This window comes from Ictidomys tridecemlineatus, chromosome 11 (genome assembly GCF_052094955.1).
Source record: "Ictidomys tridecemlineatus isolate mIctTri1 chromosome 11, mIctTri1.hap1, whole genome shotgun sequence".
Lineage (NCBI taxonomy): Eukaryota > Metazoa > Chordata > Mammalia > Rodentia > Sciuridae > Ictidomys > Ictidomys tridecemlineatus.
In genome coordinates, this window is record NC_135487.1 from 10932246 (window position 1) to 10945439 (window position 13194).

The 13194-nt window shown below is 50.4% G+C and overlaps 1 protein-coding gene across 1 annotated transcript in view; it reads right to left on the minus strand.

Annotated features, from left to right (window-relative positions):
* Positions 1 to 4519: 4519 nt before the first annotated feature.
* Positions 4520 to 13194, minus strand: part of Sdhb (succinate dehydrogenase complex iron sulfur subunit B) — a 28393-nt gene continuing 19718 nt past the window's right edge. The window contains exons 4-8 of the mRNA XM_005317511.5: positions 12593 to 12729; positions 11254 to 11370; positions 8015 to 8116; positions 6430 to 6552; positions 4520 to 4726 (exon numbers count right to left, since the gene is read on the minus strand). Coding sequence (XP_005317568.2) covers positions 4649 to 4726; positions 6430 to 6552; positions 8015 to 8116; positions 11254 to 11370; positions 12593 to 12729 — 557 coding nt within the window. The 3' untranslated portion in view covers positions 4520 to 4648. The remainder of the gene's footprint in view (positions 4727 to 6429; positions 6553 to 8014; positions 8117 to 11253; positions 11371 to 12592; positions 12730 to 13194) is intronic.

Below are 13194 nucleotides of genomic sequence, written 5' to 3' on the forward strand. Positions count from 1 at the left end.
AGGGGGCGTGGGCGTGGGGCACTGCAAGGTCGCTCCCCACATTCTGTCTGCTGTAGACACTGCTTGACATTCAAGAAGCTCCATCCGGAGCCATCTGGGAAGGAGCCACACCTGCAGCCTGGGTCCAGGAGGCCAGGGAAGTTCCCTTCCAACCACAGAGGATGTGGGAGGTCCTGCCATCTGCCGGGGTTACCTTTGGGGAAGTGCTCTCGCTGTGTGGTCGTCCAGGCGGTCTGTGGGCCCGGCTCTCCTCCCAGATAACCATAGCTGAAATTTCCAGTCACATGTGGGCCAGGACTGACCGACATCTTCCTTCCTGACTGCTGCCCCCTTGGGGGCCTGAGCCCAGGCCTCACAGGCCACTTGCTCCAAAATGCAAAAGGCTGAGAAATCATTAATGTGGGTCAGTTCATTCCAGTGCATGTGTGTGTCACTTCTTGATTTCTCCAGTTTCACTAGATTTTTGCAACCAAAGGGGATTTTCTCAGCTGGTGACAAACCTGGCACTAAGATTACGGCTGTTTAACGCACAGCAAAAGGCAGTTGCAGCTGTATCTTTTTTTTTTTTTTTTTTTGGTGTCAGGGGTTGAACCCAAAAGCACTTTATTATTGAGCTACATCCCCTGCCCTCTTTTTAAATTTTGAGTCAGAGTCTTGCTAAGTTGTTGAGGTTCTCCTTCAGTTGCCAGCTTGTGAACTTGAGATCCTCGTACTTGGACCTTAGCGGTCTCTGGGACTATAGGTAGCGCGTGCCACTGTACCCAGAGCCATTTGTCTCGTAGTCATCCGAGGGCAAGGAAGGGGAGGACCTGAAGAGCATATGAGTGATGGGAGGTCTCTGCTGCACTGAGAGAAACAGAGGAGACAGGGGCCTTGTGCAGAAAATCCATCTTCTGACCTGGCTGGTCTTGTTGGAAATTTACCAAATTCAGTCCCAGAGGGCGCCTGTAATCCAATCGCAGTGGCTCAGGAGGCTGAGGGAGGAGGATCATAAATTCAAAGCCAGCCTCAGTAATTTAGTGAGACCCTAAGCAGCTCAGCGAGACCCTGTCTCTAAAATATAGAAAGGGCTGGGGATGTGGCTCAGTGGTTAAGTGCTCCTGGGCTTAATCCTCAGTACAAAAGAAAAAAAAAAGTTTTGTGGCTGTTAAAATCCAACAGTTGCCTCTAATCTGATGAAAGATTAAATAAGCAACAAATTAAAGTATCCATTGATAACATTCCAGTTTAGCTCAAATTCAAATGGAGTGAGAGGGACCTGTGGGGCGGAAATGACCTCGGATGAGGCTCATCTATCCCCAGCCACAGCCAGTTAGCCGGGGTCCTGCCTGCCTTTAAGGCACTCATGAGAAAACTCCATCTTTCCCTACAAATCTAGAGGTTAGGAGCAGAGTCAAATTATCCAGGAATCCAAGGAATGTGACCTGCCTGGGCTGACGGAGGGGGATCCAGGGGCATGGCTGCTGGGTTTGTCCGGTGACCTTACTAGGGCTTGCTGTAGGCTGCCTGAGTGTTAAGTTGGAACACCTGCTTGTGTTCTGTGTGCTCTTTCTGAGTGTCAAGAATTCCGAGATGCTGCAGTGGAGGGTCTGTAAAGACCCAGATCTCTGATTTTTTTTTCTTGTGGTGCTGGGAATGGACCCCAGGGCCTTGAGCTTGCTAAACTGGGCTCCACCCCTGAGCCACACCCCCAGTCCTATTTAAATTTCAATGCTCCTTTCTAATTTATGACCTTGGCTTCTGGTTGGCGGGAAACAACTCTGTGTCTTTACCCCTAGACCTTACCTTCTTCAATGCCTGCAACTAGTGCTCTTAAAGCCAGAAACGCTTTCAGATTCATTCTCCAAGAGTCAGACATTTTCTAAGTCACCGCTGGGCTCAGGCTCATGATGTTTCTGGCATGACCTGGGCTTCCTGCTATAGCTTAAAAAGTAAAGTAGCCCTGGGTTACTCACTGTTTTATTTATTTTGTGTGTTGGGGATCAAACCCAGGGGTGTTTTTTTTTTTTTACCACTGAGCCACATTCCCAGCCCTTTTTAATTCCCTTTTTCTTTTAAAGAGAGAGTTGGGGGGGGGGAGAGAGAGAGAGAGAGAAATTTCTTTAATATTTATTTCTCAGTTCTCGGCAGACACAACATCTTTGTTGGTATGTGGTGCTGAGGACTGAACCCGGGCTGCACGCATGCCAGGTGAGCACGCTACCGCTTGAGCCACATCCCCAGCCCTCCCTTTTTCTTTTTATCAGTTCTACATGACAGTGGGAAGCTCTTCGACTCATTGAACACCAACGGAGCAGCATTTTTCCCTTCTCTGGTTGTACATGAATTAGTGCCACACCATGGTGCCATTCATGTACCTAGGGTAATGTCCATTCATTCCCCCATCTTTTACCCCTTTGCCCTTCCCTCCCTTTAATTTTTATCTTGATAGATCCTTGCTAAGTTACTGAAGCTGCCCTCGAACTTGGGGTCCTCCTGCCTCATCCCTCCGTGAGCCTTGAGTTATTGGGAAAAGGGAAAATAGGAACGATCCGAATATCCATTAGTAAGTGTCAAAGTCTTTTCTTTTCTTGGGGCACTGAGTAGGAGTAGTTGATGGTCAGGCAAGGAACGTAATGGGCCTCAATTTTTTTTCCCAAATCACTCTATGGGGTTTACCTGGAGAAACATTCCAGCCAACTTTGTCCTGGAGCAGTGGGAAAACGGAAGTGGGGTAGATCTATAGAAATTATGGTAACATTTAAACCCAAGGGCTTAAAGGTCAATTGCAGGGTCAGGGGCCTTAACACTTTTCTGATACCTGTTTTGCATGGATTTTGGTCAGTACCCCCACCTGGAAGATAGATGATTAGCCCAGTGTCCCTAGGTTAATAAGTACATTTAGGTGGAAAACTTATCAGTTCCTCCCTTGCTTTAAGGGGAAAAAAAAAACCTAATAAATTTGTTCACTCTTGCCTTCTGTTATTGTTCGTGCATTTAAAAAAATTTTTTTTTCAGTTGTAGTTGGACACAATATCTTTTTTATTTATTTATTTTTTTATGTGGTGCTGAGGATTGAACTCAGGGCTTCACACATGCTAGGCAAGTGCTCTACTGCTGAGCCCCGACCTCAGCCATTTTTCAAATTTGCTAGACAAGAACCCAGGAAGAAATTGGTGAAACAGATAACCAAGTTCATTTCCAGCCCTGTTTTTAGTCCTGGGGATGGAACCCACGCCTCCATGTATGCTAGGCAAGCGCTCTACCACTGACCCACCCGCCAGCCCTGGTTTAGGGATCTTAATTGGCTTTTCTGGCCCTGGAATCAGCAACACTTCATTCTATAAAATAAAATGTTCTAAGAGCTCAGCAGATGTTAGTTTTGTAGACAGAAATGAGCTTAAGAAATTGGAAACAAACAAAAAAACCAAATAGGTAGGGCGAGGGCCACTGAGTTGTTTAGGGCCTTGCTAAGTTGCTGAGGCTAGCCTTGAACTCGGGATCCTCCTGCCTCAGCCTCCAGAGCTACTGGGATTACAAGTGTGCACACTATGCCTGGCAAAACATGTCAGTTTTAGAGGAGCGAGGGCTATATTCAAGCATAAAAGTGGACCAGTGTTAGATATAATTTTTGAGGTGCTGGGGATGAAACCCAGGGCCTTAACATGCTAGGCAGGCACCCTACCACCAAGCTACACCAGCAGATCTTTAAAAAATAACTTTTTGGCCCTGGGGATTGAATTTAGGGGTGCTCTACCACTGAACTACATCCCTAGTCCTTTTGAGACAGGGTCTCACTAAGTTGCTGAGGCTGGCTTTGAGCTTGCCATCCTCCTGCCTCAGCCTCCTGAGTTGCTGGATGACAGGTGTGTGCCACCATGCCTGGCCCCCACATTCTACCTTTGAAGGGAGAGTGTTATGTCTGCCACAAATTTGAACAACACAAAACCTGGAAGGAAATATCAACTGTCAAAGGGGACATGGGACTCAGGAGTCTGGAAGGGCTTCTTTTCCTTCTCTTTGCAGTGTTTCCTGTGTCCACTCTGACTGGTCCCTTGGCAGCGGTGTGGGGAGCTGATGTTTGCAGTGGGCATTCCCTTGAGGTCATCTGTGGCACTAACTGCATCACAGCTCGGGTGGTCACTGCTCTGCTCTGGAGGAATCTCAAACCTCCCTTCCAACACCAGAGGCTGACCAGGATTTGGTTTTCAGTACTCTTCATACTGAACACTGCAGGCGGGGCTGCTGTGCTCCGCCATCTCACTGTGCCTCCTGACAGGCATCGGGCACTCGCACGAGTGCCAGGCCTCCCATGCCAGAAGGCCAGGCAGGCCACTCGACTCCCTTTCACTCTCGCAGGGGGGAGACAGAGGGGCAAGGAGGCAGAGGACTCGTCCCAGGGACAGCAGAGCTGGGGCAGAGCTTCAGCTGCGGATGCGGCGTCCACGGCTCCACGGGGCCTTTGGCTCAGTTCTAGAGCGGGGAGCAGGCCAAGGCCCCTAAATGGAGCAGGATCTTCGTTAATGAAGCAGACCAGGACTGATTTCTTATAACTTTTATCATACATGCTGTATTCATGGAAAAATCAAGACCTTCAAAGGAAATCAAGTTAGATATGAGCCACGTTCAGCTCTGAGCTGGTCAGAAGCCGCGCTCAGCAGGGAAACAGCTAAACCGCAGCTTTCTTATCCTTGTAGGTCGCCATCATCTTCTTGATTTCAGCAATAGCCTTCCCTGGATTCAGACCCTTAAAAAGGAGGAAAAAAAGGAAAATCAGTAACAAAGTCAGTGAGGGGGATGGGAGGACCCTGGAGACCCTGGTGGCGCCTCCCTGGAGGGCCCAGGGTCAGGGAAGGCCAGTGCCTAATTCCCAACAGCCCCGTTCTGGGCTAAGCTCCTGCGTGTCCTGCCAGGAGGCCCCTCCAGCGGGCCAACAGGGCACAGCCATGCTCACTGAGAGCCCAAAGACACCAGGCAGTGTCCCTTCTCAGACCACAGGCCAGTGTCAATATTAGCCAGACAACTTTTCAGGTCCTTTCCATTGTTAGTGAATCAGCAGCAGCAGCAGAAGCAGAAGCAGGTGCAAGCACATGACAGCCCAGGAGGCGCCATTAACCCTCACACACCTGAGTCACACACCTCCAACACCACGGTCCTGCCTCTAGTGCAGCCCTGCAGCTGTGACCCCTGTTCTGCAGGAGGCACAATCCCCCCCACCCCACCCCCAAGGCCAGCTTCGCAGACGTTGGAAGGACACAGCAAGCATGTGGAAAACTAGACAAGGGCCTGCCGGGGTAGGGAGGGCCTCCTCATTTTTATTTTGTTGGCACTGGGGACTGAACCCAGGGACACGTCACTGTTGAAATTGGCTCCTGGCCTTTTTAACTTTTTGAGACAGGACCTTACTAAATTGCTGAGTCTGGCCTCAAACTTGTGAGCCTCTGTCTCAGCCTCCCGAGTTGCTGGGACGCAGGCTGACCTCTGTGCCCGGTGAGCCCTCTCATTTTAGGTTAACTCTGACCCTGAAATTAAAGTGTTTCCAGAAGAAAGGAAGGTGGGCGGGTGGGGGGCAGATTTTAAAAGAAAAAGAAGCGACATGGCAATGGCTGGAGCCCTGTCCTCACCGCAGCCCCACAGCTGTCCTGATGTTTGCTCAAAGAGGCCTGAGGCCCGGGTGGGGCTGCTGGGAACACAGAGGTTTCCAGGCAAGAAATAAGGAAATTGCCCAACTGGACGTGTGTGCGAGGGCAGGGCGGGCAGGCTGCAATCTTTTAACAGCTCCCTGGCTGCCCGGGAGTGTCCCTTCGGCTGTCTCCGGGCTCACTCTGTGACTGTGAGGGAAACTGCTCTTCCCTCGGGCTTGGCTCTAGGCAGCTGTGCTGGGAACCACAGGACCAGCGCTGGCAGCTGATCACAGGGCAGCCCATCACAGCTGGCGCCCTGTCTGATGTGGGCTGCATGGAAGCCAAGCTGGGCCATGCGATGCCCTTTCAGAAACTCTGACAGGCAGTGGCTGAGGCCAAGCGCGCGTGGTGAGGTGGAGTCCAGGTTGGGGAGAGCCGAAGGCAGCAGGAAAAAGAGGGGGCGAGGCCCAGAGAACCACAGCTCTGAGCCAGAGAGCTCTTCAGGGTAGAGGGAAACTGGAGCCGGAGGGGAGGTGGGGAGGGACTGGTGCCCACAGCTGCCTGTTCTGATGGCTTCCACCTCTGGGTCCTTGAAGTTAGCTGACTGCAGGTGCCTGCCTGTGGACTCCTACAGCACTTGACTCCCCCAAGGTCCTTGTCCTCTATAAGTAAAGCCTATTCCTGGAAGTGCCCGAGGGACTCTCTGGCTGAGGCCACAGACACTCTGGAGCCTCTCCATCTCCAGTGACCAGGTCTGCTCTCTGCCCATGGCCTGGGCATGCGCACAGCTACTCCTGAGGGGGGCTGAGAGGCAGCGGCCGCATACCTTGGGACAGGTCCTTGTGCAGTTCATGATGGTGTGGCAGCGGTACAGGGAGAAGGGGTCTTGCAGCTTGGCCAGGCGCTCCTCTGTGAAGTCATCTCTGGAGTCGATCATCCAGCGATAGGCCTGGGAAGCCAGGGGAAGATCAGTGGAGTTGTCACCTTAGCAGCCAGAGCAGCACTCTGGTGGCCCCAAGGGCCTTGGCATGCAGAAGAAGGGGCTCCTCTGGGCCCAGATGCTTTGACCCTGCACTCTTTAATTCCTGCCATCTTTCAAGAAAGGCTCCCAAGTTCTTCCCACCCTGCTGGGTGATCCCCAGGGGCCTTTCATCCCTGGTAATTATACGCTATTGGGCGTCAGCTCTTCTCGTTATTTTTCTTGCTGCTCAACAGTGTCCCACCCAGATTGTAATTAGTGAGGGTGGGGACTGTGGCACATGCTTTTAATCTGTCTTCACAGCACCCAGCTGTGCCAGACTCTGTCACTGAGTAAACCCATGACTTAACAGACCTGTCTAGAGACAATATTTGTCCCATTTGTTGATTCTCTCAATTCCTATATCCACTCCAGCAGCCAGAGATCAGAAAGGTAAAAGTGGATCAGCCACATGGTCTTGGGCTGCTCCAGTGGCACCACCGAGAGCTCTGCGGTCCCCGGCAGCTCAGGTGCTCTGGTGCGAGCGGCCCCTCGGCAATGCTGCTCTTGCAGCCACGCACGGCTCTTTATGCAGGAAAAAAAAAATTGAACTTTTGTCTTTTTTCACCCTTCAGTTACTTGGGATTGAACCGAGGGGTGGCCCACCCCTGAGCTGCGTCCCCAGCCCCCTTCACCCACTTAGCTAACCTAACCTCACCTACCTTATTTGATCTAGGAATGATACTGGGGATTTGACCCAGGGGTGCTTTACCATTGAACTACATCCCCAGCCCTTTTCTATTTTGAGACAGGGCTCACTAGGTTGCTTAGGGCCCTGCTAATTTGCTTTAGGCTGCCCTCAAACTTGTGATCTTTTGCCTTAGCCTCTGGAGTTGCTGGGATCACAGGTATGTGCCACCACACTGGGCAAATGAAATTATCTTTTGAGTTAAGAGTCTGTGAGGGCTGGGGATGTGGCTCAAGTGGTAGCGCGCTCGCCTGGTGTGCGTGCAGCCCGGGTTCGATCCTCAGCACCACATACCAACAAAGATGTTGTGTCTGCCGAGAACTAAACAATAAATGTTAAAAATTCTCTCTCTCTCCCCCCTCTCTCACTCTCTCTCTTTAAAAAAAAAAAAAAAAAAAGTCTGTGAGCTGGGCACAGTGGTGCTCACCTGTAATCCCAGTGACTCAGGAGGCTGAGGCAGGAGGATTGCAAATTCAAGGCCAGACTGGGCAATTTAGGGAGACCCTGTCTCAAAACTTTTATACAACGGGCGATGAGTGTGGCTCAGTGTAAAGGCGTGTCAACGTGAGGCCCGGAGTCACTGAAAGCCAGTGACCCACGAAGCCAATCACCCTGTGTGCTGACTGCCCATAGATACCATCCTACCCCTCAGAATGGTGGCCTCTTCCGAGTCCAGAAGTCCGACTTTCGCTCTCTCCTGCTCACCTGCATAAGAACTGCGGGCCCCAAGTACTTGTCTCCATTCCACCAGTAGCTGGGGCAGCTGGTGCTGCAGCAGGCACAGAGGATGCACTCATAGAGCCCGTCCTGTGACGAGAGAAAGGGCAGTCAGGGCCTAGTGGCAGAAGACACTGTGTCATTAGTGATGAAGTGTGATGATGGGGTCAGGGCATGAACAAGGGGTGTGAATGTTCTTGGCAAAACCTAAGGAGTGTGTGCAGAGATTTGTCAGGTTAAAATAAAAAGGCCTTGTAATTAGATACAAACATCCGTCTGATTAGAGCTCAGGGACCAAGTATGAGCACACTGAGCCTTTAATAAACGAGAATCCTTCAGTGATATAAAAAATCAACAAAGACCTGGATAAACTTACCACCCAGCATCAAGTTGAGAGTGCAGAAGTTAAAAAACAGTGCTGCGCTTCTGCCCTTGGCCTGGCAGAGACCACGGGCATCCCAGGGGAGCACCAACCTCGTCCTCAGTTCCAGCCAACCCTGACGGGCTCCATGCTTTACCTGGGGCCCAGCTGAGGAGCACAGCGCGCCTGTGGGGCGGGGACCGCGGGCTCCCACTCACAGGTAAGAACCAGGCTGGGCGAGGCAGCCGGGGCCTGCGGCCAGGCACACACAGCAGAGCCAGGGGCAACCCAGAGCTCTGTCCCTGGCATCCCTGCTCTCCTGTGGCATCAGCTGCCACACAGGCTCAAGCTGCCCAAGAAATCCTAAAAGGCCACTTTCTGATTTTAGAAACAAAATAGATTAAAAGCAGCAAAACAAAAGGGACACACTGACACTGAGGTGAGAGCGGACAGGAGGGGAGACAGCGGCGGTCATGTCTGACTCAGGAGGGTGCAGGGGTGCAGGCTGGCCCCAGGCTCCAGAAAGCTAAGGTCAGAGAGGCTAAGCTCAGGCGGGGTCAGACTCTTGAACCCACCCAAGCAAAACTCTGTAAAAAGAATTAACTGAAAATTTGGGGCAGACTTTGAAGGATAAAGATATTAATCTAGCCTTATTTATAATAAAAGTTTAGAAGCAATCTCACTGTTCAACAGAGGTGGACGGCTGAAGAGCACAAGGTACCTACTCCTAGAGTAGCACAAACTGCTGGATTAACGCCGACAAGAATTAAAAAAGAAATTTTTTTTTTTGTTTTAGTTGCTGATGGACATTTTATTTATTTATATGTGGTGCTGAGGATCGAACCCAGTGCCTTACACATGCTAGGCAAGCGCTCTACCACTGAGCCACAACCTCAGTCCCTGACAGAATTTTAAAAAAAATATTTTTTATAGTAGATGGACATATACTTTTATTTTATTTTTTTATGTGGTGCTAAGGATCGAACCCAGTGTCTCATACGTGCTAGGCGAGTGCTCCACCAACTGAGCTACAACCCCAGTCCACAATAAGGAATTTTTTAAGAACACAGGTGAGTCTGGATGATAGTGTATGAACCTGCAATTCTATGTAATCTAGAGGCTGAGGCAGGAGGATAAAAAGTTCAAGATCAGCCTGGGTAACTTAGCAAGACTCAAAGGAAATTAAGAAAGGACTGGGGATGTAGCTTAGTGGTAGAGCACTTGGCTCTCTGGCAGTTAGAAGTGGCAGTGGACGGAGCTGTGCCCCAGTAACAAGGCACTCTCAGGAGTGGACATGAAAGGTGAAATTCATTTATTCATTCCAAGAACAATTTTTTACCCCGCTGTGGTCCTGGGGATGGAACTGAGGACCTTGTGCTTGCTGGACAAGTACTCTGCTACTGCGTCACAAACCCAGCCCTCTTTTGTTTTGAGACAAGGTCTCCCTAGTTGCCCAGGCTTGGACTTCTGATCCTTCGCCTCAGCTTCCAGAGTGGCTGGTATTACAAGCATGTGTCCCTCCACCCAGCTTTTTGCCTTTTTTTTTTTTTTTGGTGGTACTAAGGATTGAACCCAGGAGTGCTCTGCCACTAAGCTACAACACCAGCCCCTTTTTCAGTTTATTTTTGTGGTGCTGGGGATTAAACCCAGGGCCTTGTGCATGCAAGGCAAGCACTCTACCAACTGAGCTGTGTCCCCAAGCCCTAGTCTTTTTTATTTTGAAACAGCTTTGCAAAGTTGCTGAGGCTGGCTGGCCTTGAACTTGTGATCCTCCTGCCTCAGCCTCCTGAGTAGCTGGGCTTATAGGCTGTGCTACCACCATGCCCAGCTTATACAACTAATACTCATTAATAAAACACTGTGCACCAGGATCTAGAGACCCAGAAAGGAATAAGGCCCTGTTCTTGAGATGTGTTGCTCTGCTAAACAGAGGCACATACGTCATTCTCCTAGGGAAATGGGAGGATTGTTCAGAGCAGCGACTGTGAGGCAGTCGGTGGCCTCGGACCCCTGCAGCTGGGGCTGTTTCTATCTGTCCCCTTCCCACCCCACCTCTCCACCAAGATACAGGGAGTGAACGTGCAAATCAGAAGAAGTCTGACAAGGGCAAAAGCACAGAAGAAGAGACTGAAAGATTCTCCTGTTTAAAATTTTTAGAGGCTGTCTGTAGGAACAGTAGCCAGAGCCCATGGCCCACCACCCGAGTAGGGGTTAGGAAAGAATCCGCGCTAATTCCACTTCTGCCCTTAATGTTTAGCTGTACCTGTAAGTTGGTGGTGACAGTAAGACTGCAACTAGGCATATGGGATATATTTCCTCACAGTGAGACTTCAGCCCTGCTTCAGCTATTAACTTATAAACACCAGGCACTTTTTTTTGGGGCGGGGGGTACCGGGGAATGAACCCAGGGGCACTCTACCACTGAGACACATCGCCATTCCTTTTTATTTTTTGTTTTGAGATAGGGTCTTGCCAAATTGCTTCCAACCTCACTAAGTTGGTGAGCCTGGCCTTGAACTTGTGATCCTTCTGTCTCAGCTTCCAAGTCATTAAGATTACAGAGGTGTGTCACCATGTGTCTGGCTCAAGCCACTTAACATATTGGTTTCTTCTGAAAAAAGACAAATGTCTGGCCACCTACCCTAGGGACAGGGCATGGACCTGACAACTCTTCAATTCACTCTGGGCCTTCACAGGCTCACATGGGCCCTTAGAGAAGGACTTTCAACACTTGGGCCAGATGCCCTTAAATTTTCTTTCCACAATACGCTAAATGGTTTGCATCATCCCCTGTTGCTCCCCCAAGTCACACAAACATCTCTGCAATGAACCCCCTGAATCAAGACAATTAGTAGGAACCAATGACCAGTTTCTCACGATCTTCCATGGACTGCAGGTACTGCTGCTTGCCCTCCTGGGACTCATCCTTCTTCTTCAAGTAGGGCTCGATGGACTTGTACTGTGCATAGAAGTTGCTCAAATCCTGAGGTTCAGGGGGAGGAAGAAGAAAAGGATCAGATGACACCACCACTTCTCAGTTTCCCCCTCGCCTTGCTTCTTGGACACCACTTATTTTTCTGTAATAGACAGCAGAAGTCAGGCTCTTCCTGGACACCAACATATACAAAGGTCACAAAAGGAGAAATGGTCACTGTTACGGTCTGGCTATGAAGCGTCCCTCAAAGAGTCATGTTGAAAGCTTGGTCCCCAGCACAGCAATGTTGAGGTGTGGGGCTTTAGGAAGTGACTGGATCATGCGAGCTCTAATTGCTCTCTCTGCTTCCCCGCTGCCCTGAGCTGAGCAGCTCTGCTCTATCATGCTATTTTGGCGGTGGGGGGTGGGGGTGGGGGTGTAACCAGGGATTGAACTCAGGGCCTTCGACCACTGAGCCCCTTCCCCAGCCTATTCTGTATTTTATTTAGAGACAGGGTCCCACTGAGTTGCTTAGTGCCTCACTTTTGCTGATCCTCCTGCCTCGGCCTCGAGAGCCGCTGGATGACAGGTGTGCGCCACCGCTCGGCGTTACCACGGGCTTTTGCTATGATGTTCTGCCTCACATCAGGCCAGCCATAGAGTGACTGAGTGTGCTAGATAGACCTTTCTTCCTTTAAATTGTTTTTTTCAGGTACTTGGTTCACAGTGACAAAAAGCAAACTAACAGTGTCACAGTGTAAGCACAGTTAGAAAATCTGTACCTTGCCTTTCTGAGAATTTGCCAAGGTCCTTTCCTTCCCTGTCCGCCCTTGCAAACAGCCAGCAAAGGCCCAAAGGCCAAATGGGCGGGGGGGTGGGGGGAGAGCAGGAGTAAAATTCAAACAACTGCTGCTTTCCCAGCTGGCATTTCCCACCCAAATTCTTTGTAGTCATGGCCAAATCCTGCATTTCTGGGACCTATGCCCTATTATTACCAAACAATCCTTACCAAATGAGCTGCTAGAGGATTTTCTAGGTATTTATCTTTTGCCATTAAAATTCATTAATTAAACTTGAACAGGCCACACTGTGTCAGACCTGGGAGGTTTCCCAATGCTCTTGGGGACATGGTGGTCTTCCTGCCATAACAGGAATACAGCCCCACCCAGCTCTACCTGGACTGATTGGAAAGTAGCTATAAAAACTGAAAAACAGCTGCTCTGAACAAGTGATTGCACCACTCACATCGACACCGCCCCTGCAAACCCAGGAAGGAGCTGCGGCCACTCACGGGAACGAGGTCCTTGATCACGTACATGTGCGGGAGGGGGTAGATTTTTGAGACCTTGTTGAGGTCGGTGTCGATCCTGCGGGTGCAGGCGAGCGTGTTGCCTCCATTGATGTTCATGGCACAGGAGCCACAGATACCTGAGGGGAAGACCCAGACTCAGGCCCGTGCCAGCTCCTTTCTCCTGGGCCGTCACTGCTCTACCACGGGGAGCAGCACCGACATGGGACATCTCTTGCCTTTCCTCTTTCCTCCTCCTTCCTGTCTAGAAGGTGGATTTCATGGCTGAAGCTCCAAAAACCATTTTGTGGCAACCTTGAGGTTAGAAGCCACACAGTGAGGACGGCTCTGCAGAGGGTCAGAGGGGCCCGGGGTGCTCCTGGCCCCATGCAGTTCCCATATCAACCTCAGCTCCATGCTAGTCGTGCTCCCTTTACTGAGCCCCGGGGGCTCTGTGCCAGGCAAATGCTCTATCACTGAGCGACAATCCAGCCCAAGAGTCATGTATCTTCAGAAAAACTGGTCACCTTCTTTTCTTTTTTTTAAGGCACAAACTTAAATTCTAACAGATGCAGTGCCCAAAGCTCATCGACATGGTTTTGGTC